The sequence below is a fragment of the Mustela putorius genome, unplaced genomic scaffold (assembly GCF_011764305.1).
Source record: "Mustela putorius furo isolate JIRA1106 unplaced genomic scaffold, ASM1176430v1.1 tig00003846_pilon_pilon_pilon, whole genome shotgun sequence".
NCBI classification, from domain to species: domain Eukaryota; kingdom Metazoa; phylum Chordata; class Mammalia; order Carnivora; family Mustelidae; genus Mustela; species Mustela putorius.
Window position 1 is genome coordinate 11,236,237 of NW_025421999.1, and position 24,992 is coordinate 11,261,228.

Consider the following 24,992-nt stretch of genomic DNA (forward strand, 5'->3'; position numbering starts at 1 on the left):
TCAATTAAAAAAAAAGACAATCCTCGTGAGGTCTTCCCCGATTTGGGTGGCAGCACGGAGGGAACTTCAGCATGCGCAGTCTTCCAGGTGAATAACTGCATATTTCCTTAAGGACAGGATGCGAAGTCTTGTGCCCAAGAGGACAAACAAACCAACTCCCTTTGCTTCGCGCAGCCTCATTAGACTCCTGGACCGCATATACATTCACAGCCCCGCGCACGCCCAGCAGCTTGACTCCTTCCCGTGGATGCACCAGCCCCGCGGCAGGCTCCGCCCCCAGGCCCGCCACATTCCCAGCAGGCGCCACGCGTGCGCCGTAGCCCCGCCTCTTGCGGCGCAGTGATGGCGGAATTGGACATAGGGCAGCACTGTCAGGTGGAGCATTGCCGGCAGCGAGGTGATCTAGCAGTCCTTAGCTACGAGCATGGTAGACTGGGTCCCACTGTGTCTTCACGGAGAGTGGTGGCGGGTGAGGGAGGGGGGAGGTGCTGGGGCGGGGTGAAGTCTGAGGAGGCAGGGTGGATTCGTCTCTCTTGGGTCTGCAGTGAGATGTATTGGTATTTTTTTCTTGCTCCAGAGCCTTTGGAAGAGACTTGTGGTCTTTTTAGAAGCGAACCATGCAATTTCCGAAAACATGCCTTGCAGCGTTCCCTTTGTTTTTCGAGTGTGCCTGGCCAAGAACTTGTTGTGTCCTTCCTACTCCTTTTTGATGTCGGGAGACCTGTGTTCCCCGCTGATCCCGCCACTACAACCTTGGGCAAGCCACTTTCCAAACTTTTTAATCTGTTACTTACCTGTCAGATGGCGAGGTCGGTTTTTCACCTGTCTTCGTGGCTTCTCTTGAGAATGCCCTGAGCTTTTAGCAGATTCTCATCCTCAGACTATTCTGCTAAATGATCTTTATGCTCACTCAGTTCTTTGATTGAATATTGTTGACTCAACAAACATTTACCAAGCATCAATTTTGGTGCTGGAACTACATAGGAGGGTATAAAATACAGTCTTTTCCATAGAAAAGCTTTCAGGATAATGTGCATTTTGAAGCATTAGTAAAGCGATGTTCTCTCTGCAGTCAACTGAGAGCCCAATCTAATAGCCAGTGGTAGTGTGGCACAAGCTTTAAGATGTCCTGCACTTGGACAGGGAAGTTTCCAAAGCATTAGAGCGATACAGAATGCTCAGTCTTTGGTATCTGGGTTTTGCTTCAAATGTGTGCCGTCACAGTTGACAGTTACTACACAGGGTGGCAAATAGGTTTCATCTCTCATTGCAGCTTCAGTTATTGGTTGTAGGTACCCGGTGAAAAGACGACTCCGAGATTTAGCCCAGTTTTATTGGGAATGCCACAGTGGTTTAGTGATACTTGCTGTGGGCAGCGGGGGGAAAAGGGCACACAACCCTCTATATTCTTTTAACTTACAGTCTTTATGTGTATCTTTTACCACTGGCTGTCATGGCCAGCCATTCAGAAAACCTGTATTTCCTTTCATAGAGATCTCTCATAGAGAAGCTTAGCCAATTGGTTTTGACTGTAAGTTATGTTTATCTCTGGTATACCTGATTACTAAGTCCGTGGTATCTGCCAAATTCAGGGATCTCTTAAGATATAAATATATATGAAATGAGTCCAGGGTTTACCTCTTCAGAGTAGTGGAGAGAGGGTTAGGATTTAGAGGGTATTAAGTGAGTATCCTAAATCTCACTTAGCTTCTGTATGGATAGAAACATAGTTTCCTACCTTGATCTTAACTCTTCCCTCTAGGTCCTTTTGTTCTGCATTTAATATCTAATTCATCATCATGAGTTTCAAAATAGCAAACATGTATAATTTTTCCAGTTTGAAAGAGACATAGAAGTTAGAATATTATATGCTTCATTTTCTTCTTGTTGACAAATGAGTGCCTACTTTTTTTGGTATGCACCATGCACACAATATCATACCTCAGAACAACAGTGTCAATTCACTTACCTTACTTCTGAGGTAGAAGAACTATATTCAGACCCCCTGGTCCTACAAGCACAATTATCCAGGGATCCCTTTGGGTTATGATAGGACCTCTTTCTTTCTTTTTTTTTTTTTTTAAAGATTTTATTTATTTACTTGAGAGAAAGATAGTGAGAGAGAGCATGAACGAGGAGAAGGTCAGAGAGAGAAGCAGACTCCCCATGGAGCTGGGAGCCCGATGCGGGACTCGATCCCAGGACTCCAGGATCATGACCTGAGCCGAAGGCAGTCGTCCAACCAACTGAGCCACCCAGGCGTCCCTATAGGACCTCTTTCTGTTTTAGTTAAGGTACCCTATAGGATGAGACCTTTTCGGGGGCAACTGTAGTCTTCTCTAAAATGTACCTTTTGGGGGCGCCTGGGTGGCTCAGTGGGTTAAGCCGCTGCCTTCGGCTCAGGTCATGATCTCAGAGTCCTGGGATCGAGTCCCGCATCGGGCTCTCTGCTTAGCGGAGAGCCTGCTTCCCTCTCTCTCTCTGCCTGCCTCTCCATCTACTTGTGATTTCTCTCTGTCAAATAAATAAATAAAATCTTTAAAAAAAAAAATAAATAAATAAAATGTACCTTTTGTTTTCACTTTGTAAAAGTGCGATTGGACATACCAGCTTCACTTGACTGTATAGTTTCAGGTACACAATATATAGATTTAGCAATTCATTTACTGCTCAGCGCTTACCATGATAAACGTAGTCATCATTGTTACCATCCAATGTTATTATAATATTATTGACTACATTCCTTATGCTTTTCATTTGTGACTTGATTATTTTATAACTGGAAGTTTGCATCTCCTAATCCCTTTGTCTGTTTCACCCATTCTCCCACCCACCTCTTCTCTGGCAACCAGCAGTTTGTTTTGTGTACTTAAGAGTCAGTTTTTTGTTTGTTTCTGTTTAAAGTTCTACATGTAAATGAAATCATATGGTATGTTTGTTCTGTATTATTTCATAGTGATAACCTCTAGTCCATGCATTTTGCCACAAATGGCAAGGTCGCATTCTTTTTTATGGCTGAGTATTATTCTGTAGTATATTTACGTACCACATCTTTTTTTTTTTTTTAAGATTTTATTTATTTATTTATTTATTTGTCAGAAAGAGAGAAAGAGCGAGAGCACGTACACAAACAGGCAGAGTGGCAGGCAGAGGCAGAGAGAGAAGCAGGCTCCCTGTCAATTAAGGAGCCCGATGCAGGACTCAATCCCAGAACGCTGGGATCATGACCTGAGCTGAAGGCAGTGGCTTAACCGACTGAGCCACCCAGGCATCCCTTATGTACCACATCTTTATCCACTCATCTATCAGTAGACACTTGAGTTGTTTCCATATCTTGGCTATTGACAATAATGCTGTAGTAAACATAGGGGTGCATGTATCTTTTTGAATTAGTGTTTTCATTTTCTTTAGGTTAATTCCCAGTAGTGAAATGATTGAATCATATGGTATTTCTTTTTTTTTTTTGATGGTATTTCTATTTCTAATTTTTTTAAAGAGCCACTGTGACAGGTATAAGGTGATATCTCATTGTGGCTTTGGTTTGCATTTTCCTGAGCATTAGTGATTTAAGCATCTTTTCCTGTATCTATTGGTCATTCTTATATCTTCTTTGGAGAAAGGTCTATTCAGGGCCTCTGCCCATTTTTTAAAATCAGGTTATTTGGTTTTTTTTTTTATCTTGAGTTGTATAAGCTCTTTATATATTTTGGATATTAATCCCTTTTGCAAATATCTTGTTCCATTCAGTAGGCTGCCTTTTTGTTAATGGTTTCCTTTGATACAAAAAACTTTTTTATTTGTTATAATTCCAAGTTTATTTTGTTTTTGTTACCTTTGCCTTAGGAGACTTACCTAGAAAATGTTGCTAATGCTGATGCAAGGAAGGAAATTATTGCCAGTATTTTCTCTTAGGAGTTTCATGGTTTTAGGTTTCACATGTAGGTCTTTAATACATTTTCAGTTTATTTTTATGCCTGGTGTAAGAAATTTTTTTGGTTTCATTCTTTAACAGGTAGTTGTTTAGATTTCCCAACACCATTTATTTTATTTTATTTTATTTTATTTTTTAAAAGATTTTATTTATTTATTTGACAGAGAGATCATAAGTAGGCAGAGAGATAGGCAGATAGAGAGAGGAGGAAACAGACACCCTGCTGATGTGGGGCTCGATCCCAGGACCCTGGTATCATAACCTGAGCTGAAGGCAGAGGCTTTAACCCACTGAGCCACCCAGGCGCCCCAACCAACACTATTTATTGAAGAGACTGTCTTTTTCACATTGTTTAATCTTGCCTCCTTTGTAATAGGTTACTTGACCATAATAAGATTTTAGACCACTGTTTTCATTTTCATTTATCTCCATGTATTTTTTTTCTAATTTCCTTTTTGATTTTTTGGTTACCCACTCATTGTTTGGTAGCATGCTATTTAGCCTCCAAGTATTTATGTTCCTTCCAGATTTTTTTCTTGCAATTTCTAGTTTCATACCTTTGTGGTTAAAAAAAGATGCTTGATAATGATTTTAGTCTTCCTAAATTTATTGAGACTAGTTGTGTGGCCTAATAGCTTATCTGTCTTAGAGAGTGTATGTATTTGAATGTATTCTGCTGTTTTGGGATGGAATATTCTGTGTATGTATTAAGTCCATCTGGTCTAATGTTTCATTCGAAGTCACTGTTTCCATATTGATTTTCTGTTTGGATGATTAACCCATTGATGCAAGTGAGTCGTTAAAATGCCCCACTACTATTGTATTGCTGTCAGTTTCTCCCTTTGTTAGTAATTGCTTTATGTTTTTGAATGCTCTTATGTCGGGTATATAGATACTTGTTATATGCTCTTGTTGGGTTCCTTTTATCATTATCTATCTTTGTCTCTTGCTTCCATGCTTGTTTTGAAGTCTGTTTTGTGTGCTGTAAGTATTTTGGCTTCCATTTGCATGTATGTTTTTCCAACCCTTCACTTACAGTTGTATGTGTGTCCTTCACATTGGAGGGAGTCCCTTGTAGGCAGCCTCTAGATGGATCTTGTTTTTTAATCCATTTGGTTGCCCTGTATCTTTTGATTGGAGCATTTACTCCACTTACATTTAAAGTAATTATTGAATGGTATGTACTTATTGCCATTTTGTTACTTGTTTTTGTAGTTCTCTTGTTTTTTCTTCTCTTACCCTCTTGTGGTTTGATGGCTTTCTTTAGTGTTAGGCTTGGATTCCTTTCTCTTTATTTGTATATATCTATTACAGGTTTTTAATTTGTGGCTATTTTGAGGTTTGTAACATGCATATGGCAATTTATATTAAGTTGATGTGGTTGCTTAAGCTTAAACACTGTTCTAAAAGGATTATATGTTTATTCGCCCACTCACATTGTATGTATATGTCATATTTTACATAATTTTGTGTATCATTGGACTCGTTTTTATAGGTACAATTCATTTTACTGCTTTTTAACCTCCATGCTGGTTTTATAGGTGATTTTTGTCTACTACCTTATATGTTTACTCTTAACCGTGAAATATTTTCCTTTCATAAGTTTCTTATAGTAGGGCCTTTTCTTTCTACTCAGAATTCTCTTTAGTGTTTTGTGTAAAGCTCATGTAGTGGTGATGAACTCTAAGTTTTGCTTATCTGGATGATAACTTTGTTGGGTAGAGTGGTTTTGGTTGCAAGTTTCTTCCTTTCAGTACTGCATATATATCATGCCACTATCTTGTGGCCTGTAAAATTTCTGCTGGAAAGTTAGCTAATAGCCTTATGGGGTTTTCCTTGTATATACCTGTTTTTGTTTTTGTTTTTAAGTTTTTCTTCTTGCTTTTAAAATTACCCTTTTGGGAAGGGGTTAGGAGAGGCAAAAGGAAAAGAGAGAGAACATTAAGCAGGCTCCATGTCCAGCATGGAATCCAATGCAGATTTTGATCTCATAACACTGAGATCATGACCTGAGCTTTAATTAAGGGTCAGATGCTTAACTGACTGAGCCCCCAGGCGAACCTAAACTTATCGCTTTTTCATTACTTTTTGTCATGTTAATTATTATGTGTCTTGTATGGACCTCCTTGGGTTCATCTTGTTGGAGGTTCTCTTTGCTTCTTGGATATGGATGTCTGTTTCCTTCCTCAGATAAGTTTTCTGCCACCTTTTCTCTTTTTCTGGGATCCCCATAATGTGAATGTTAGTATACTTGATGATGCTGATTTCCTCTATCCTATTCTAATTTTTTATTATTTTTTCTTTTTTACTCTTCAGCTTGTTTGCTTTTCATTATCCTGTCTTCTGAATTTTTGTTCTGTTCCACTGCTCCCCTTATCTGTTCTCTCTAGTGTGTTTTTTATTGCAGCTATTAAATTCTTCATCTCTGCTTCTGTTTTACATTTTCTATATCTATGTTGAAGTTCTCTGAATTTCATCCACTCTTTTCTCAAGTCCAGTGAGTATCTTTGTGATGGTTACTTGTTTTCATTATTGGGTATATTGCTTATCACAGTTTCTTTTAACTCTTTTGATGTGATTTTTTGTTCTGTTCTTTAATTTGGGACATATTTTTCTCTCATATTGTATAACTCTGTTTCCATGTATTTGGGAGATCAGCTATGTATCTTGGTCTTCAAAGTTAGTGTACATGTGTTGAAGAGGTCCTGTGATGCTTGTAGTACAATGACACCTGGTCACCAGGTGCTCCGGGGTGTCTTCTCTGTGGGCTGCATGTGCGCTACTGTTGTGGCTGAGTCTCATTTGCCTTCAGCCCTGTTGGCTGCAGTGACCTACTTTGCTTCCTGTGGGCACACTGGGCAGAGTTTGGTTCCTGCATTGTTGAGAGGCCTTGGTGGGCTTGGAAGTGGCTGAGCCAGCATTCAGAGTAGGTGTGTGCAGACAGCCTCTATGGTCCAACCGAAGGTGGGGCTTTCTCCCTCTATGGCCTGTTAAAAGCTGTTAGAACTTTGGGCATGCTGTGTGTGGGGTTATCCCCACTTCCCCAGGGCAGGAGTCACTTTGGAGTGTGGTCCCTGCTGGGACTGCTTGGAGATACAGCTGGAGAGGAGCCACTTTGGAGGGAGTCTGCTGAGGTGAGCGGATTGGATGTGGTAGGAAGGCAGGTGAATGCATGGACAGAGGCACCCTGCTAGCAAGGTAGTTGGAGAGTGTTAGTGCTGGTTTCTCCAAGGGCCCTGCTATCTAACCTGGGAGAGGAAAAGAGAAATGGTGCCCTCCAGCACTTCGGTTCTTGGAGAAGTCTGAGGACCTTGTCCCTCTAGTGCACATTCTGAGATTAGTAAATAAATTGCCTTCATGAATACCCAGGTATTTTTCAAACTGCTATTTCTGTGCTAGTTGCCAGCAGTTACTTATTCTAGCTTTTTAAGTGTGAGGACTCTGTTTACTATTGCTTCTAGCTCTAAGAGATTTTTTAAATACCTGGAGGTGACCCCCGCTGATTTTAAAAGCTTGTGAAGTTTAGCCTCACTGGTTTTCAAAGCCTGATATTATGAGGACTTCTCTTCCCAGTGCAGGTTTCCAATAGCTGGGGTGCTTAGTATGGGCTCTGATCCTCTAGCTTCTCTGTGCTTGTGTCCCTATTTATGTCTAGTCTTACCACAGGTTTGGATCCGAACTGTGTCTCCACTCCTCCTACCCTTCCAGTATGTCCCCCCTCTGTAGCATTAAGCGTGGAAGATCTGTTTCACATCTTCAGGTGTTTTTCAGGTGTAGCTTTTATATTGGTGTGTCTGTGGGAGGAGATGAGCTTAGGTCCTGCTACACTGTCATTTTCTCATTGCCCCAAAACTTCATTATTAAACACTTTGCTTAGCATTGCTAGGTTAGTAAACTGTGGGATCAGAATCGAAACCTAGGATTTTCACTTCAAATGCAGGATTTTTGCAGCATACAGTACTCAGAAACGACATATAATAAATCTGGGCATCCAAAAAACCCCAGTACTTTTTTTTTTTTTTTTTCTGATTTAGCACACTACTACAAAGAACATTTAATCTCCTGATAATCCGTCATTCCCAGAGTGCTTGAGGTTGTGATAGCTTTTAGTTAACCACTATTTCCTACACTGGGATACAGGTCAAAAAGAAGAGTTCTCAAAAAAAAAAAGAAGAATTCTCATATAGAGGTAGTTCAGTACTTTAAGGATCTTTTTGTTTAAGAAAACTAAGTCAAAATCAGATAATGACCAGTGCATGTAACATTTTCCCCTCAATTTTAGATTTTCTTCCTTTTGTGTGTGATGATTGTTCAGGAGTATTTTGGTAAGTTAAATTTTTATACAGGATTTGGGAGTAATTTTAGTGTTTGTAATATGAGATTTATTTCTGAAAAGCAGAATGATTTAAAATAGTTTTTAATTTAGCCACTGATATTTTGTATTATAGTAATTACTTAGAAAATATAATCCTAGGCTCTGATTACTTGTGCATACATGTGGGTAAACTTTAAACTTTCAGAAATGAATTTGTATGTGTGAGTTTACATAAAAGTTATATTGTGGTCTTGTAATCATAAGGAGAGAACATAACGACAATATAAAGAATATGGTAGAAGGGACTCCTGGGTGGCTCATTCGGTTGAGCATCTGCCTTTGGTTCAGCTCATGGTCCCAGGGTCCCAAGATTGAGTCCTGCATCCAGCTCCTTTCTCTGGAGGGAGCCTGCTTCACCCTCTGCCTGCTGCTCCCCCTGCTGGTGCACATGTGCTCTCACTGTCTGTCTGTCTCTCTCTAACAAATAAGATCCTAAAAAAAAAAAATAAAAAGAGTAGGGTAGAAAACAATCCAGGTACTTCATTAATTAAAATGAAGAATCTAGCCTATACATTTCTTAAATTGGATATCACATGTCCATTGCACATATATCACATGCAAGATAAAACCTGGGAACTAACCAAAGATTTTGAAAAAGGTCTTTTCTTTTTAATTAAACTTTTGTATTTTAGGCCTTCTTCTTCTTCTTTAAGATTTTATTTGAGAGATAACATGAGCATGAGTGGGGATACAGGCAGAAGGAGGAGAGGGAGAAGCAGACTCCCCACTGAACAGGGAGCCCCATGCAGGACTAGATCCCAGGGCCCCTGGGATCATAACCTGGGACGAAGGCAGATGCTTAACCTACTGAAACACCCAGGTGCTTCCATGTTTTAGGCATTTAACTTATTAAATAGAACATGGAAAAAATTAATTATCTTCAGAAGGTAACTCAAAGATTTATTAGGATTAAATAAAAGTAAGGCATATTTTTCAGAAGTAGAGCATTTCTTTGACAATTTATTCTTGATGATCTTTGACAAATAAAAGGAATTAAAAGACTCTTTGTATTTGCACATACCTTGAAGCTTTGAGAGGCAGTTTAGAGTGATGAATTGCTTTATTCATATTGAAGTTGAACAGTTGGATTTTGAAACTTTTGAGACTAGAGATGCTCTTTTTTCTTTTTTTTTTTTTAAGATTTTATTTATTTCTTTGATAGAAAGATCACAAGTAGGCAGAGAGGCAGGCAGAGAGAGAGGAGGAAGCAGGCTTCCCGCTGAGCAGAGAGCCCAATGCAGGGCTCAATCCCAGGACCCTAAGATCATGACCTGAGCTGAAGGCAGAGGCTTAACCCACTGAGCCACTCAGGTGCCCCTAGATGCTCTGTCTTTAATTTGTCTGCCATTTCAGTTTATTCTTATATGCAGAGTTAATGTATTGTGGGTATTCTTAATGATACTAACCATTAACCATTTAATGTAGTGTGAGTATTCTTAAGGATACTATCTTATTACTACAGTTATCTTTAAGCACATTACTTGATTGAATTAAAAAAAATTTTTTTTTAATTATTTAAGCCTTGAACACAGAAGCAGGGAGTCACACAGCTGTCCTGAGGTATGTTACTAGTTCTAACAAAATGCTTGTATTTATGTACTTTCATTCAGAATTTGAGTTTAAAACCAGTCAAGGTACCACAGATTAAAATTTGGCATACTAAACCAGTTATGTAAAGAGGCTCTTAGTTCATTTTATGTTATTTTTCTCAGTTTGTTTTAAAGATAAATTGGTTTCCTTGGTATTTATAAATTGTTATCAATCTTAAACATTGTGATTAGGTTTAGGTAGCCCACTTACAGCTTTAGGCTCTATATTTATAAATCTACAATGGAGTTAACATTTTCATCATATATTCCTTTAAGCTTTCCTCCAGCGTTTGTTCATTGTCTTTATTTCCTAGTGTTAGGATTTGGTATTTACAAATTGTTCTGACTCAATTAGCCTTAGATCACCAGGAACAAAACTTTAGTCCAATAAAATCCTCACTCCGGTTCTGATCTAATTGAAAGATTAATAAGAGCAGTTAGATAGAAGCCAAAAAATCACTGCTACTACTCACAGAGGATAAACTGAATGATGAAGCTTAGTGTGGAGTAGTGTAGGCTGCAAAGGAAATCCAGAACTAGGCATATTTTCCTACTAGTCACAGCTATGCTTCACCAGGTTAGGCCTCCTCCTAGAGAGCAGTTCAATTCCAACAGGGAAGAAGAGAAAGCTGAGCCCACCATTACCAAAGGTAATTTCTCAAATTTATAAGTTGCTTCATCTCCTTTTGTCAGAGAAAGGAAGGAAGTTAAACTGAAGTGAGTTGATTTGGCAGAAAGCCTTGTGCATTACATTCTTCAGTTGATATTTTATTCCTGCCCAACATTTACCAAGCACTTTACTAAGGACTTTTATATCTGTTTTCTCAATTATAGAAAGTTAAATGAGCTTCAGTCCAAATCTGGTCCTTTGAGGGTTAGGTGATTTATGTTAGGAAAATAAAAATTAACATTTTGATACTGTGCAAGTTAATTGGAGGAAAGTAGTCATATAGTAAACATATTGATGTTTCTTCAGCTTGTTAATCTTCTCTGTGCTTTCCTTTTTCTTACGATATCACTTGACTTCTGTGAATGTCTCTCATAGAATGTCAATTAAGATCTCCTTAAATAATGAAATGAAAATAATTTTACCATTAGATCAAATTTGGAAAAATAATCAATTCCAGTAAGATACAACTACGATTTATATAGAGGAATGCCCTTTGGTTGTAATTTTAAGAGATTATTTCACTAAATTCATTCAACTCTAAAAACCTAGTTACTTAAAACTCAAACTAGCCTGACCTGGATTTTTTTTTTTTTTTATAAATCTTGTAAAATCTCTTCTTCCTCAATATTTGCTGGTAATATAATAAAAAATGCAGAATAGAGCATGTAGCAAAATAGAGAATGTATCATTGTAAAAACCATCTTTAACCTTCTGTATCATGGATAAACATACTTTTAAGTTTTCTCATACATATATATAATATATATTTAACTTCCTAAAATCAGCATAGAAAGTAGTTATGACTTGCCACTTGAGGGTTGATGAAATGATCACCTAAACATATTATTATGGGGGCATCTTAGTTAGGACTGATACAGAGTAGAAGACTAAAATTACGAAGAGTAACTGAACAGTCATTTTAACTTGACTTAGAAGATAAATATACCATAGTAAGAAAGTTATGAAAATGTAAAACAGTCAGCAGAGTAATCCTTTCTCATACCTTATTATAATCTGTTATGTGAGAGAACATAAGTTGTTCTGACAAGTTTAAGCGAAACCTATAAGAATGTTGCCTTCTAAAATAGATGTTGATTTGCTTTAAATGTGAAATATATAATGCCATTTTCCTCTTTGTACATTTTTCAGGTGACTGTAATCAATGAGAAATTGAAGTCAGATAAGCCTACATCTTACCCATGCTCATTCAAGGACTGTGCTGAAAGAGAGCTTGTGCCAGTTAAATGTCCTTATTGTGAGAAGAATTTTTGCCTGAGGTGATCACTGAGATCATTCAAATTCTGTATATCTGTTTAAGTTGTATGCAAATTTATGAACTAGTGTCACTCTTCTGTTGCTCATAGGCACCGTCATCAGTCGGATCATGAATGTGAAAAACTGGAAATTCCTAAGCCTCGTATGGCTGCCACTCAGAAACTTGTTAAAGATATTATTGGCAAGTATCTAGAAAGCTTGTTTTGTTGTTCCTTACTGCTGTGTATTTGTTACCGAGTATTGCTTCTTTGATCAGCAGGCACATTATGGAAGGTGTTTTTATGGCCTCAATGTTTGTAACTTGGTGGAGATTTTGATGACATTTTTGTGACATTTTCTCACAAGGGCTATGTGACCAGTGAAAAACTGGGAGTTCTATGGATGTGCCCTACCAGATGTTCTCTTTTACTGGGCCACTTAGATCAGCTGGTTAACTATCATGGCTAGACATGGTATTCATAAGGCCAATGTAATGGTTTCCGTTCTTTAAATATGAATCTTAAGTCTTACCAGCTATCCTATGAATGCTGCTGATAATCTGAAGCACCAGGAAGAATGTGTCTGTGACTTAACCAGTCTCTCTGGCAATATGTTCAGAATTTTCATTCTGTATTAGAATCGTATCTTCATTTAAGATCTTCTATAGCCAAATCTCAAAGTTATTTGCAGAGTTGTTAGGGGTTGTTTTGGATTAAATGGACTTACATTGGAAAAAAGCACGTAACAGTGAGTTTTTGATATGGGGATTGCTTAGGTCAACCTCACTATATTTTTTTTAATGGTCATGTAAATATAATACCAACAAAAAGATTGTGGTCTCTATATAGGTCCATTGTATGTAATTTGTGTACATTTCAAGGCCATAACTAATAAATAGTAATTGGTAGAACTCTGGAAAATGTAATGTAAAAATTTTATGTGCCTGTATGCTTATACTTATTTCTTAGATTCTAAGACCGGAGAGATAGCAAGTAAACGACGGAAAGGTGCAAAAAATAGTGAAACAGCTGCAAAGGTAGCATTGATGAAATTAAAAATGCATGCTGTTGGAGATAAGTCATTGCCACAGGTGGGTCTCAGAGATTTTTGAAAAACAGAAATGTTCCAAATATGGCTGAAGCTCCCTTTTTACTCTTCCCACCCATCAAGTAACAGCTAATCTGAACCTGATATGTATTGTTACTAGTATTATATGGTATATACTTTTGAGTTTTTTCCACTTTACAAAGTGTCAGTGAACCATCTGTATTCTTTTTCAACCTTTTTTTTTTTTCACTTGGCATCATGTTTTTAACACTTACCTATGTGGATACATTTAGTCTAGTTCATTTATTTTGATACCATTTTGATGGTGCACATTATTCCATAGTGTGACTTAACTTATAGTGTGAATATACCACAATTTATCCATTTTCCTAATGAACAGATTCAGATTTTTTTCTAATTTTCTTGCTATTATAAACTTTTCTAGTAGTGAACATCCTTGTGTATGTGTGGGAACATTTTTCTAGGGTGGTCCCTTTAAGACTCCATAGTATCAATTATATTTTATATAATATCCCAGTACATTGTCCATACATGCATACATATGTAAATATGTACCTTAACACAGTTTCAGTAAGTAATACCTAGTTCTGTTGTATACTAGCCTTAGGTGTTACATACTTGGCTGGTTTTTGTTCTGTTTCATTTTAAAGATTGTTGATTTTATAACCCTTAAAGGATGGAGACCATCAATCATATTGAAAAATGCTACTTTAAGGAATATATTTAGAAATAGAAAAGCTGGGTCATGGGGTTTCCTCATCTTCCATTTTACTAGATAGTATCAACTTTGTGTTGTCAGTGGTTGTACAGATTATCTCCTTCCTATAGTATCTGAGGGTTTTCAGTGTTTCTTGTTTCTATCTTACTGAAGTTTAAAGTTGAATTTCTTTGTGACTAATAAGGTTCAGTTACTTTGCATTGATTTATTGGCCATTTTATGTCGGAACAATTCATGTCCTTTGCACATTTTTTCTGTTGGATATTTTCCCCCCACACTTTAAAAAAAGGTTATAGGATTTTTTATATATTCTGAGTTCCAATGCTTTCTTGACTAAACAAGTTTCACGTATCTTTTCAGTCTACGGCTTGTTTTCACTTTGTTTTTGACTCTTTAGTGGTTCAGACTTTAGAATTTTAATGTACTCAGATTTAATTTCCTTAAGATTTGTACTTTTTGAAATAAGTTCTTTTCTTATATCATCCTTTAAAAGTTAAAAAAAAAAATTATCAACTCTTTGTTCCATTTGGAACTTAGTTGTAAGGGAAGTAGATTTTTTCCCCCCTGTAGGGTTCTATACATTTGTTCTATACATTTAGGATTAATTTATGGATCTCAGTTCAGTTCCTTTGGTCTGTTTGTCTGTCTTTGCATTAAGAGCAAACTGTCGGGGCACCTGGGTGGCTCAGTGGGTTAAAGCCTCTGCCTTCGGCTCAGGTCATGATCCCAGAGCCCTGGGATCGAGCCCCACATCGGGCTCTCTGCTCAGCAGGGATCCTGCTTCCTCCTCTCTCTCTGCCTGCCTCTGCCTACTTGTCATTTCTGTCTGTCAAATAAATAAATAAAATCTTAAAAAAAAAAAAAGCAAACTGTCTTTATTATCATAGTTTTCTAATAAGTAGGACAGGTCATTCCACCTTATTCTTTGCTTCTTTGCTTCCAACCACATCTGTTCTTGGCACTTTATTCATTTGTAAATATTTTAGGATCACTTTGTCCTGTTCTTTGAAATTGCAATTTTGAGAGGAATTCTTAAATTTTAGATTAGCAGCAGTTGCCATCTTTTAGAGTTTTGATTCTTCTCATTCACATCTAATGATTTCCAATTTTTCTTTAGGTCTTTTTTTTAATGTCTTTAACATTTTATAATGTTTACACATATTTATATATCTTAGGTTCCTCATCATTTTTGTTGCCATTTTAAGTGACAGCATCTTTTTTAAAAAATTACATTTTCCTAATGGTTATTGCTCATTGTTGTATGTTGTCTTTCTGTCTAGCAAATAACCTTTCTAATAGTTCCCATAGCTTGTAGATTTTCTGGGGTGTTTCCTGTGTAGCCATATCTTCTGTGAATGACAGTTTCTTAGGTTTCTTTTTTTCCCCCCAAATTTTCTTTTCTTCTTCTCCTTATTTTTCTTAGTGCATTAGCTGAGATCTCCAGAAGTCTTGAAATAATGTACATGAGAGTAGGCATCTTCATCATTTTTCTGACTTTAATGCAAATGACTTTAACGTTTCATCATTAAACGCTGTGTTTGTTATAAATTTTTGGTAGTAGCCTTTATCAGGTTATCAATACTTCTTTCTATTCCTAGTTTGCAAGGAATTTATATCATGAATAGGTTTGAACACTTACTGTAAGTTTTTTCTACATCCAATAGGATAAGTGGGTGTCTTTTCTTACCTTACAAATGTTTTAAGTTATATTAATCAGTATTTTTGTTGAATCATCCATATATTCCAGAATAAACTGCTTGACTCTGGTATGTAATTCTTCTAAAATGCACTAAATGATTAGCTATTATTTGGTGTTTGATATTAGTACCTATATTATACACATAAAATTGAGTAGCTTTCTTTTTTATTCTTTGAAATCTTGAGTGAGTGAGTGGGGATTATTTGTTCCTGAAGGGTTGTTTTAAAGGGTATTAACAACCTTTGAATCTGTTGCCTTTTTTGAGGGGAGAATTTTGAATACTATTTCGATGTTTTAAATGGTTTGTGGTTTATTTGAGTAGTCCTTTCTTTGAAATTTTGGTAAATTTTTTTTAAAGGATTTTTATATATTAGAATTGGAGTACCTGAGTATGGACTAGGGGGAGGGGCTGATGGAAAGGGAGAGAGAGAATCTCAAGCTGACTCCTCACTGAGTGCAGAGCCAGTGTTTGGGCTCAGTGTCAGGACCTTGAGATCATGACCTGAGCTGAAATCAAGAGTCAGGACACTTAAGCAACTGAGCCACCCCAAATTATAGTAAACATTAATTTGTCTTAAAACTTCCTGTTTGGTGTAGATTTTCCAGTTTATTGTTATAGAGTTGTTCATTATTTTCTTATGTTCCAAAATCTCTCTTGTGTCTTTAGTAATCGTTCCATTTCAATGTTAATATTTTTTACTGATACTTTGTTTGCCCCTTGAACAATCTTGCTAGAGGTTTGTATATGTGTGTCTTAATTTATGTTTTAGTTGTTTTAGAGAACCATATTTTGGTTTTAGTGCCCTCTTTACTGTTTTGTTTTGCCTTTTTTTTTTTCCTTTCTGTGTCACTGAATTCTGCTTTTATATTTCCTTTTATTTACTTTGCTTAGATTTTCTGATCTTTTTCCATCTTCTTGCAGTGAATTTATTTTCAGCATACTTGTTTGGTTGTGGGGTTTTTTGTTAACTTGATAGTTTAAACAGAGAAAAGTTACAAGAGGAGTACAGAGAATTTTTCCATACTCTTTATCCGAGGGTACCAATTATTTACATCTTGCCCTTTTTGCTCAGTCATTTGCAGTCTTTCTCCTGCCACCACCCCTCACCCATTTGTGTGTATTCATATGCATGTCTGTATGTGTATGTGCATACTAATTTTCGGTCTGCTTGATCTATCAGTCCGAGACTGAGAGTGCTAACATCTCCCACTATAACTGGTTTTGTCGGATTTCTTTCTTGTAATTCTAACGGTTTTTCTATACATATTTATTATCAGGTACATGCATTTCTTATATCTTTATGAATTTTGCCTTAAATCTTATTTTGAATGATAATACTGTTTCACGCTTTAAGTGACTACTTAACTATTACATCTTTTTAAAATCCCTTTATATTTAACTTTTCTGTTTTGTTTTAGGGTGTCTCTTGTAAGCAGTATATAGCTGGACTTTGTTTTCTTTAATCCAGTTTGATAGTATCTTTTATAGGTGAGTTGAATCCATTTATATTGTGATCACTGATACATTTGAACCCATTTCTTCCATCTTATGCTTTTTGCTAATCAACCTTTCTCTTTATTTTCTCTCTCCTCATGTCTTTTATATTGATTACATTTTCTATATTCCCTTTTATTCTGCTGGTTTAAAACCATTGATTATAGTCATTGTTGGGTGATTATTTCTTAATATTTCCCCTTTTTTTTGAAATCTTGATTTGATGGTTTTAAAATTACAAATGTAGTACATGCTTTTACAAGTGTAACCTTTAAAAGATGTATAAAGGGAAAAACCAACACACCATCCTCAGCCCATGTTCTTCCCATTAAGGCAATGGTTCTCAGTTGAGGGTGATTTTTGTCCCCTAGAGTTGCTTGTCACAACTGGACATGGGGATCCTGTGGTATCTAGTGGGTATAGGCCTGAGATGCTGTAAAACCACCTATAATGCATAGGACAGTGGCCATAGTAAAGAGTTTTCTGATCCAAAATGTCAGTAGTGACAAGGTTGACAAGGGCTGCCCTAAGGTATCCAATAATACATTGTTCAGATTACTTTGCAGTTGTTTCATTACTGAAACATAATAGTAAAAATTTGTATAGCACTTACTTTGTTCCAGGCCCTCTCCTAACACATTTAATCATTGCAAGGAGCTTCTGATATAGGCACTATTATTTCTGCCTAAAAGGTAAGAAAATTCAGGCACACAAAGGTTAAGGAATTCGCTAGTAGCATAGCTACTAAGTGGAGAACTACCAGTTGAAACCAGGTGGGCTGGCTTCAGAAACCATGTTCTTAACACAGGTGATAGCTTAACGTGGGGAATGCCACAGGTCTGTAGCTGTAACTTTTCCCCTTGCATTAATGTGTGTTTGTGTTTAGACACACGTACTTACATATAATATATATATATATACATACATATATATACACATACACACGTATACATATGTATACACACACACCCATCTGTATGTGTGTATACATATAATTTTACATAAATGGAAATGTTTACTTGTATATGTATGCAAACACAAAGTATCTTTTGGTTATTATTTCATTATTTTATAAAAATGGCATCATTTCATTTAGTCACTACTTTTTTCTTTTTTTTTTTTTTTAACATTTTATTTATTCATTTGACAGAGAGAGATCACAAGTAGGCAGAGAGGCAGGCAGAGAGAGAGGAGGAAGCAGGCTCTCCACAGAGCAGAGAGGCGGATGCGGGGCTCGATCCCAGGACCCCGGGACCATGACCTGAGCCGAAGGCAGAGGCTTTAACCCACTGAGCCACCTAGGCACCCCTACTTTTTTCTTTTTAATCACTATATATTAGGCCCTGGGGATACAAGAGTAAATAAAAGTCCTTGCCAACATGGAGTTTATATTCCAAGAGGTGAGAATGGCTATTAAATATTATATATGATACCATGTCAAATAGTGATTATGGCTATAAATAAAAATAAGGCAGGTTTAGGTGGGCTATATATCATTATCTCTATATATCCTTTTCATTCATGCCCAGCAGAAATTCTCTTAAGGGAGCTGGTGTGGCTTTAAATCATTCTTTAAAAAACTAGGTAAATACTCCAGTTTGGATATACAGGTGTTTTGTTTTGTTTTGTTTGCCATTTTTCTCTTGATGAACATTCAGTTTGTTTCTAGTTTTGGCTACTGTGCTGAATAGTCTCAATCTGGTTTCTTATTTCTGTGAGCTAAATTCCAAGGAATATTTGCTTGGTCAAAGGGTATGTGTATTTTATTTTTTTTATTATTTTTAAAATATTTTATTTATTTATTTGACAGACAGAGATCACAAGTAGGCAGAGAGGCAGGCAGAGAGAGAGAGGAGAAAGCAGGCTCCCTGCTGAGCAGAGAGCCTGATGCGGGGCTCGATCCCAGGACCCTAGGATCATGACCTGAGCCGAAGGCAAAGGCTTTAACCCACTGAGCCACCCAGGCGCCCCATGGGTATGTGTATTTTAAATCTTTGTAGGTGTTGCCAAACTGCTTTATAAAGAAATTTACATTTCTTTATTTCTAAATTCTTTAGAATTTATATTTCTACTAGCAGCAGTTATTAAGTCAGCTTTTATTGACTGATTACACCATGCCGAGCATTATTTTGTGGCTTTAAATTTTTTCTCTCTTAATACATACACATTTGCTGGTACATTCCATAACTGGAAATACTGGAATATTCTGTATTCTGTGTCCTCATTTCACAGATGAATAATCTGAAGTTGTCTAAGATCCCTCAGGATGAGGCTGCCCCCCTACCCAGTTTAATATACTGCCTCTTGGGGCCAGACATGAAAGTACCCTTTCCTCCTCCCCTGGTTTGCAAGTAGCTGTTATCCTTTTTAATGTTTTCCAGTCTAATGGCTATAAAAAGATATTTCTAATTGCTTTAGTTTGCAGGTCCTGATTACTGTTCAGTTTGAGCATCTTTTAATATGTTTGTTGGCCATGTATAACTGCTCTTTTAGTCACCTATACATATCCTTTGATCATTTTTCTCTTTGGTTGCCTATTAACCCATACTCATATCCTTTTATGTTGTTTGGTCAACTTATGGAAATTATTGGAGCATAAAAGATGGTAAACATTTTTTATCTATAACCAGTTTTCTTTGGAAATTATTTTTTTCAAAATCTAATACTTTGATTTTGCTTATGTATTGCATTGACATTATCAGTGGTTATTTTTTTCTAAGATTTGTCTTTTTTTCTGCTTTGGTTTTCTTTATTTTTTTGCATCTTGCATTTGTCTTTAATCCATACAGAATTTGTTTTTAGCATAAACTACGAGCTAAGGACCCAATTTTATTTTCTTCCAGTTTTTTAGCTAATTTTGTCATCACCAATTATTAAATCATTTCTCCTATTGAAGGTGCTATTTGGTATTTCAATTCATAAAAAGTTTAAGATTTATTTTTACTGGGTCTATTGTTGGATTTCCTATTCCACTCATTTTTTACTCATATCAGTACCGACTTGATATGATGCAATAGCTTTATAGAATGTCCTAATATAAAATGTAAGTCCCATTGTATTTTTTCTTAGCAGTTTTATTTTTTATTCACCCATATTATTCATCCTTATTATATTCAAATTAAACTTTATGGGTGGGGGGGTTGGTCAAATGGGTGAATGGGAGTGGGAGATACAGGCTCCCAGTTATATGGAATGAATAGGTCATGGGAATAAAAGGCACAGCGTTGGAATATATTCAATGATATTGTAATAGCATTGTATGGGGACAGATGGTAGCTGTGTGGTGCACATAGCATGATGTATAAACTTGTCAAATCACTATGCTATACACCTAGACTAATGTAATGTTGTATGTCAACTATAGTAAAAACAAAACAAAAAAACCTCTTGGGATTTTCATGGTTGTCTTGATGGAACAAGGTTTTGAGTGGCAGACTCCAGTAGGTAACTTTAAAGATTTTAGGCTCTTTGAAGGAGAAATGGAGAAACTGAAAGAAATCATTATAAATAGCAAGAGAGAACACAGCATAGTCTTAGATATGTGGCTTCCCTTGCCCCCCATTTCCCACAAGAATATAAGCTGTGAATAATAGCGTCAATAGGATGTAAAGGTTTGGCCATTTATAAGAAGACCCCTTTGGTATTCTCAGGAGGATTTACCCTCTTGAACTCTTCCTCTTTGTAGTGGAGATTCTGGCTTCCTTCCTACTCACTCGGTGTAAGCAACTGAGTAAAAGGTCCTAAATACATTGTCTAGTGATTTCTGTAAGTTAGGTAAAGTAAAATTCACTCTCCCAGCTAGTTTGGACTGAAATTGTTCTGAGGGATTCACTTTGGATTTGCATTGTAGGATATGTAATGTTGTCTAAGAATCCTATATGTCTTTTCATTTATTTAGCTCCTGCTTTGTCTTCTGTAACATTTTGTTTTTCTTCATTTAAATCTTATTCCTTATTTTCATCCCTAATTATCTCATGGGTTTTGTTTCTGTTGTGAACAGAATATTTCCATCTACCTCTATACCCAGGTACTTACTGCCAATATAGAGAAAAAAAGGTGCTTCCTGTTCATCTTACTCAGTCACATCACCAAACTGTGATTTTTTTCTTCTTTGCCTTCATTTCCTAGGTAAACAATCACACCCCACTAACAAATAAGGATTTTTCAATTTTAATTTTTTAGTAATTATACTGCTTAATTCATCTTCTGTACTATATTTTCTAGAATCTCCACTGTAATGTTTCATAACATGATATTAGGCATGTGCTTACATTTTTAATTTTTTAAAAATATATAATTACCAAATTTTCTCTCAGAATCTAAAGTTACTTAGTATTGTATCCTCTTGAATAAGACAAGGAGTTTGACATGCTTTCACATCCAGTTGAGTGTGTCTCATCCCTTCATCTTTGTTCACACACGATTCTTTTTAAATCAGTAGCTATTAAAATTTACCAACATATTTTTTGAATTTCTCCTTTCCTTAGGACTCACTTTTATTTTGAGTAAGTACTAGAGTTCATTCCTTAAGAGTCTTCACTGGTAAACTTCAGGTCTTCTGAAAAAGCTCTTATTTTGCCCTCACTTGAGCTGGATTGTCCATTAGATTCTCTCAACTCTCTTAATACACTATTCATTGGTCACTGTTTATTATTGAGGAAGCATCTATCAATCTTGTTGCTTTATGGGTAATCAGTCTCTTTTTGGTAGTTAGGAGTTTATGATATTTTCTAATTTTAGTGCAGTGTTTCTACATATGAATTTGTTTTGATTGCTCAAGTTGGCCCTGGAGGTACATTTTTAATTTGACTTATTTTTTTTACTTTTGGAAAATTATAGTCATTACCTCTGAATAATGCTTCCTTCTCTTAACTTTTGTTAGACATATTTTTGGATTTATAATTTCTATCTTTATGCCTATTTGTGCTACATTCTAGAGGACTTTCTCAATTACATCTTCCAATCAGTTAAACCTTTTCATTGAATATTATTGAAATTTCTCTTGTTTGAGTTTATTTCGGAAACTATATTTTAAAATTTTTATATTTCTCATTGGATCTTCATAACTTGCCTTGTTTCATTTCTGCCTATTTTTGATTCATCCTTTTTGGTCCCTTTTTTATGGATATATCCATAAAAGTATCGTTTTCAAGTTCGTTTAGTTCATCTGCCTATGGTAAGTTAACCTTTGTTTTGAATTTCTATTTATAGATTCCACATGTCTGTCTTAAGTAGGAGGTATTCCCGCTGTATTGCTCACTGTGGTCACTCACCTCTCCCTCTTTAGCAATTTTGCACTTTCTTCCACTAGCCAGTCTACTCAGATTGTGCTTTTGCTCTGCAGAGCTTTTCAGGTTATTATGGATCCATTTACTCAGTTGGAAGACCTTGGCTTTGTTCACTGTCAGGAGGTTCTCTCTGTGCTTCGTTGCCTTTCTAAATACTATGTTTTATAAGCAGTATCTTAAGTTAGCATTCAGCAGCACGTTCTTCAGCGTCCTTTCCTGGAGCACAAACTCAGTGCTAGCCTCTGCTTCCAGGCAGTGAGCCCCATCCAGGTACTTCATCCCCATGTGCCACTGTTGTTTCCCACTAACCCACAGCTGAACTTTTGACTACTGCTTTCTCTTCTGGAGCTTTGAAAGTTTATGGCTCAGCCTGCCTACCTATCACTTGTGTGTGTTTGTTTCATTTCTGATCCTCACAGATGCTTGTCTTTTTCTTTTTTCTTTTATTTCTTTCCCTTTTTTGGGTGAGGCTATAGCTTTAAAATTTTTCCTTTTGTATTTATGCTCTTTTTTTTTTTTTAAGATTTTATTTATCTGACAGTGCAAGCAAGGGGAGCAGCAGGGAGAGGGAGAAACAGACTCCCTGCTAAGCAAAGAGCCCAATATGGGACTCGATCCTGGGCCCTGGGATCATGACCTGAGCTGAATGCAGATGCTTAACCGACTGAGCCACCCAGGTGTCCCAAAAAAACTAAACTCCTTAAAAAAAAAAAAAAAAAAAAAAAAATTCCCCTCCCTTCTCCTAGTTTTTGAATATAAAATCCCAGGAAAAGACCTTGATTGACCTAATTTTATGTCACATCTTGTCTTTGCACAGACCACCCTAGCCTAGGGCCTTAGTTCCTATGCATATGCATTTTAGGTGGGTTCTTGGGTACTGTGACTGATATTCCCACTAAAAGATACATCATTAGAGGGTAATCATCTAACTATAAGAAGAGAGGAAGACAGTTCACCGAACAAAAGCAGATGCTCTCTATTTATATATGTGAGAGTGTGTGTGTATGTGTGTGTGTAATCTGTATTTTAACTTTTTATTTTTACAGAAAGAAAGAGTTTACTTTCACGTTTTCTTACCTAAGGGGAGCAAAGAGAAGAGCAAACCAATGTTCTTTTGCCACCGATGGAGCATTGGAAAGGTCATAGACTTTGCAGCTTCTTTAACCAGTCTTAAAAATGATAATAACAAATTAACAGCTAAGGTAACAACTGGTTATAATTTTTCTTTAAAAGCTTTAGGATACCTGGATACCAGCATGTTTGTTTATTACAGCATGATTTATTTCCTTTAATTTTTTTCCCTTAACAGAAATTAAGGTTATGTCACATTACTTCAGGAGAAGCCTTACCCTTGGACCATACTTTGGAAACCTGGATTGCTAAGGAAGATTGTCCTTTATATAATGGTGGAAATATTATCTTGGAATATCTTAATGATGAAGAACAGTTTTTAAAAAATGTTGATTCTTATCTGGAATAGTCATGTAAGGATTCAAGCCAGAAATGAAGAAAATTTTATGTTAAGTCAATTTCTTTTACTACAAATACTATATACATATATTTTATTTTTAAAAGTTGCTTTTTAACTTATTTCCATTGTGTCATAATTTACATTATCAGTTTTCTGTTAAATTAAATTGGAATTTTTGTGTTAAAGTTTAACTATGAGCAGACATTCAGTTATTAGTAAATTCTTATCTTTAGCTTTTATTAGGTTGTGCTTAGTAACAACAAAAAGGTGTATTTCATTTAGTTAACGTCAGCTATTGTGGCGCTGCTGCGTGTCCTCTTTACTCTCGGATCTAAGCTGACTCATGTTTGGGACATTGCTACTTTTAAGGCAGAGGAAGAAAGAGATGGTTTTTAGAAAATACATGTATCCAAAAAAGAGAAAGAGAGAGAGAGAGAAAGAAAGAAAAAATACATGTATCACTTTTGCTTTAAGCAAGTAACCTTGCCAAACCTTGTATTATGAAGCCACGGTATATAAAGCCTTAACTATATATCCAGATGTATAAATTGATGTGTATACATGAATCATAGAAACTTGGAGACCATCTTATTCATTCTTCTAAGTTATTAGATGAGGAATCTCAGGGTAGGAAGAAGAAATGATTTTCTTGGTGTTCTCTGTACTGCATTGGGGCATATCTCTCTTATAAAGGTCCTCCTCCAGTAGGATTTACCTTTTTTGTTTGTGTAAATGTATTACAAATGAGAGTAAGATGAGGTAGCACAAAAATGAGAGTAAGATGAGGTAGCACAACTTCATTTCAGTATCTTTATATATATCAAAGCAAAATACATACCAAAAGGAATTATATTTTACCAACACATTAAAATGAATGCTTCTGACTGATCTATCTCTTCCATCGGTACTCAACAAAGTACTACCATATAGAAGAAATAGAAATGATTTCTTCTTTTCCCTTTTTTGTTCTTTTTGGTAAAGGCTTTGTCCCTTTTGTGTTTTAATTGTCATGGACACAAAGTAGCTTTACATATAATTAAATAAAGGAATTAAACTCAGAATGTTCATGTCTTTGTATTTTCATGAAAGGAATGGAGATAACTTCTGATTTATGTCAGCTACTTGTTCATTTATTAAGGTGATTATTGGAGTATGTACCAAATATAAGAATTTGATTGTAATTGCCACGGTGGATATAATGATGAGTTGTATGCATACTTATAAAAAAGCTGTGTAGCAAATGCCGAATGAGTAGATAGAGAGTAAATATAGATGTTCCAGTGGTTATTTTATTAGAAACTACAAGACCAGAAGTAGAAATAATCCTTAAATACATTCCCAGAGACCAGAAAGTTTTAATACAGACCTTAGCATCTGTCATAATTACTTACATGTAATAGGTGACCAACACATGCCTCATGAATTGAATTAAAG

At 36.2% G+C, this 24,992-nt stretch overlaps 1 protein-coding gene across 6 annotated transcripts; it reads left to right on the top strand.

Moving 5' to 3' along the window:
* The first annotated feature begins 288 nt into the window (after positions 1-288).
* ZFAND1 (zinc finger AN1-type containing 1) lies at positions 289-24,619 on the top strand. Of its 6 annotated transcripts, none has more exons than XM_004774213.2 (9): positions 307-397; positions 8,214-8,256; positions 9,827-9,866; positions 10,473-10,545; positions 11,715-11,842; positions 11,930-12,021; positions 12,788-12,909; positions 23,134-23,289; positions 23,397-24,619. In XM_004774213.2, the coding sequence occupies exons 2-9, from the start codon at positions 8,235-8,237 to the stop codon at positions 23,565-23,567; spliced, it is 804 nt and encodes a 267-aa protein (XP_004774270.1). In that variant the 5' UTR covers positions 307-397; positions 8,214-8,234; the 3' UTR covers positions 23,568-24,619. The 6 variants fall into 6 exon arrangements, with proteins under 6 accessions (XP_004774269.1, XP_004774270.1, XP_004774267.1 ...); XM_004774211.2 differs by having other exon boundaries at positions 338-427; XM_004774212.3 differs by lacking the exon at positions 10,473-10,545 and having other exon boundaries at positions 289-397.
* The last annotated feature ends 373 nt before the right edge of the window (positions 24,620-24,992 follow it).

Excerpts from the sequence above, each read along its gene's own strand:
- ZFAND1 (XM_004774210.3), top strand. The coding sequence starts at position 343 with ATGGCGGAATTGGACATAGGGCAGCACTGTCAGGTGGAGCATTGCCGG. Across the intron at positions 9,867-10,472 it reads AGTCACACAGCTGTCCTGAG|GTTAGGCCTCCTCCTAGAGA; the intron begins GTATGTTACTAG and ends ATGCTTCACCAG. Across the intron at positions 12,022-12,787 it reads ACTTGTTAAAGATATTATTG|ATTCTAAGACCGGAGAGATA; the intron begins GCAAGTATCTAG and ends CTTATTTCTTAG.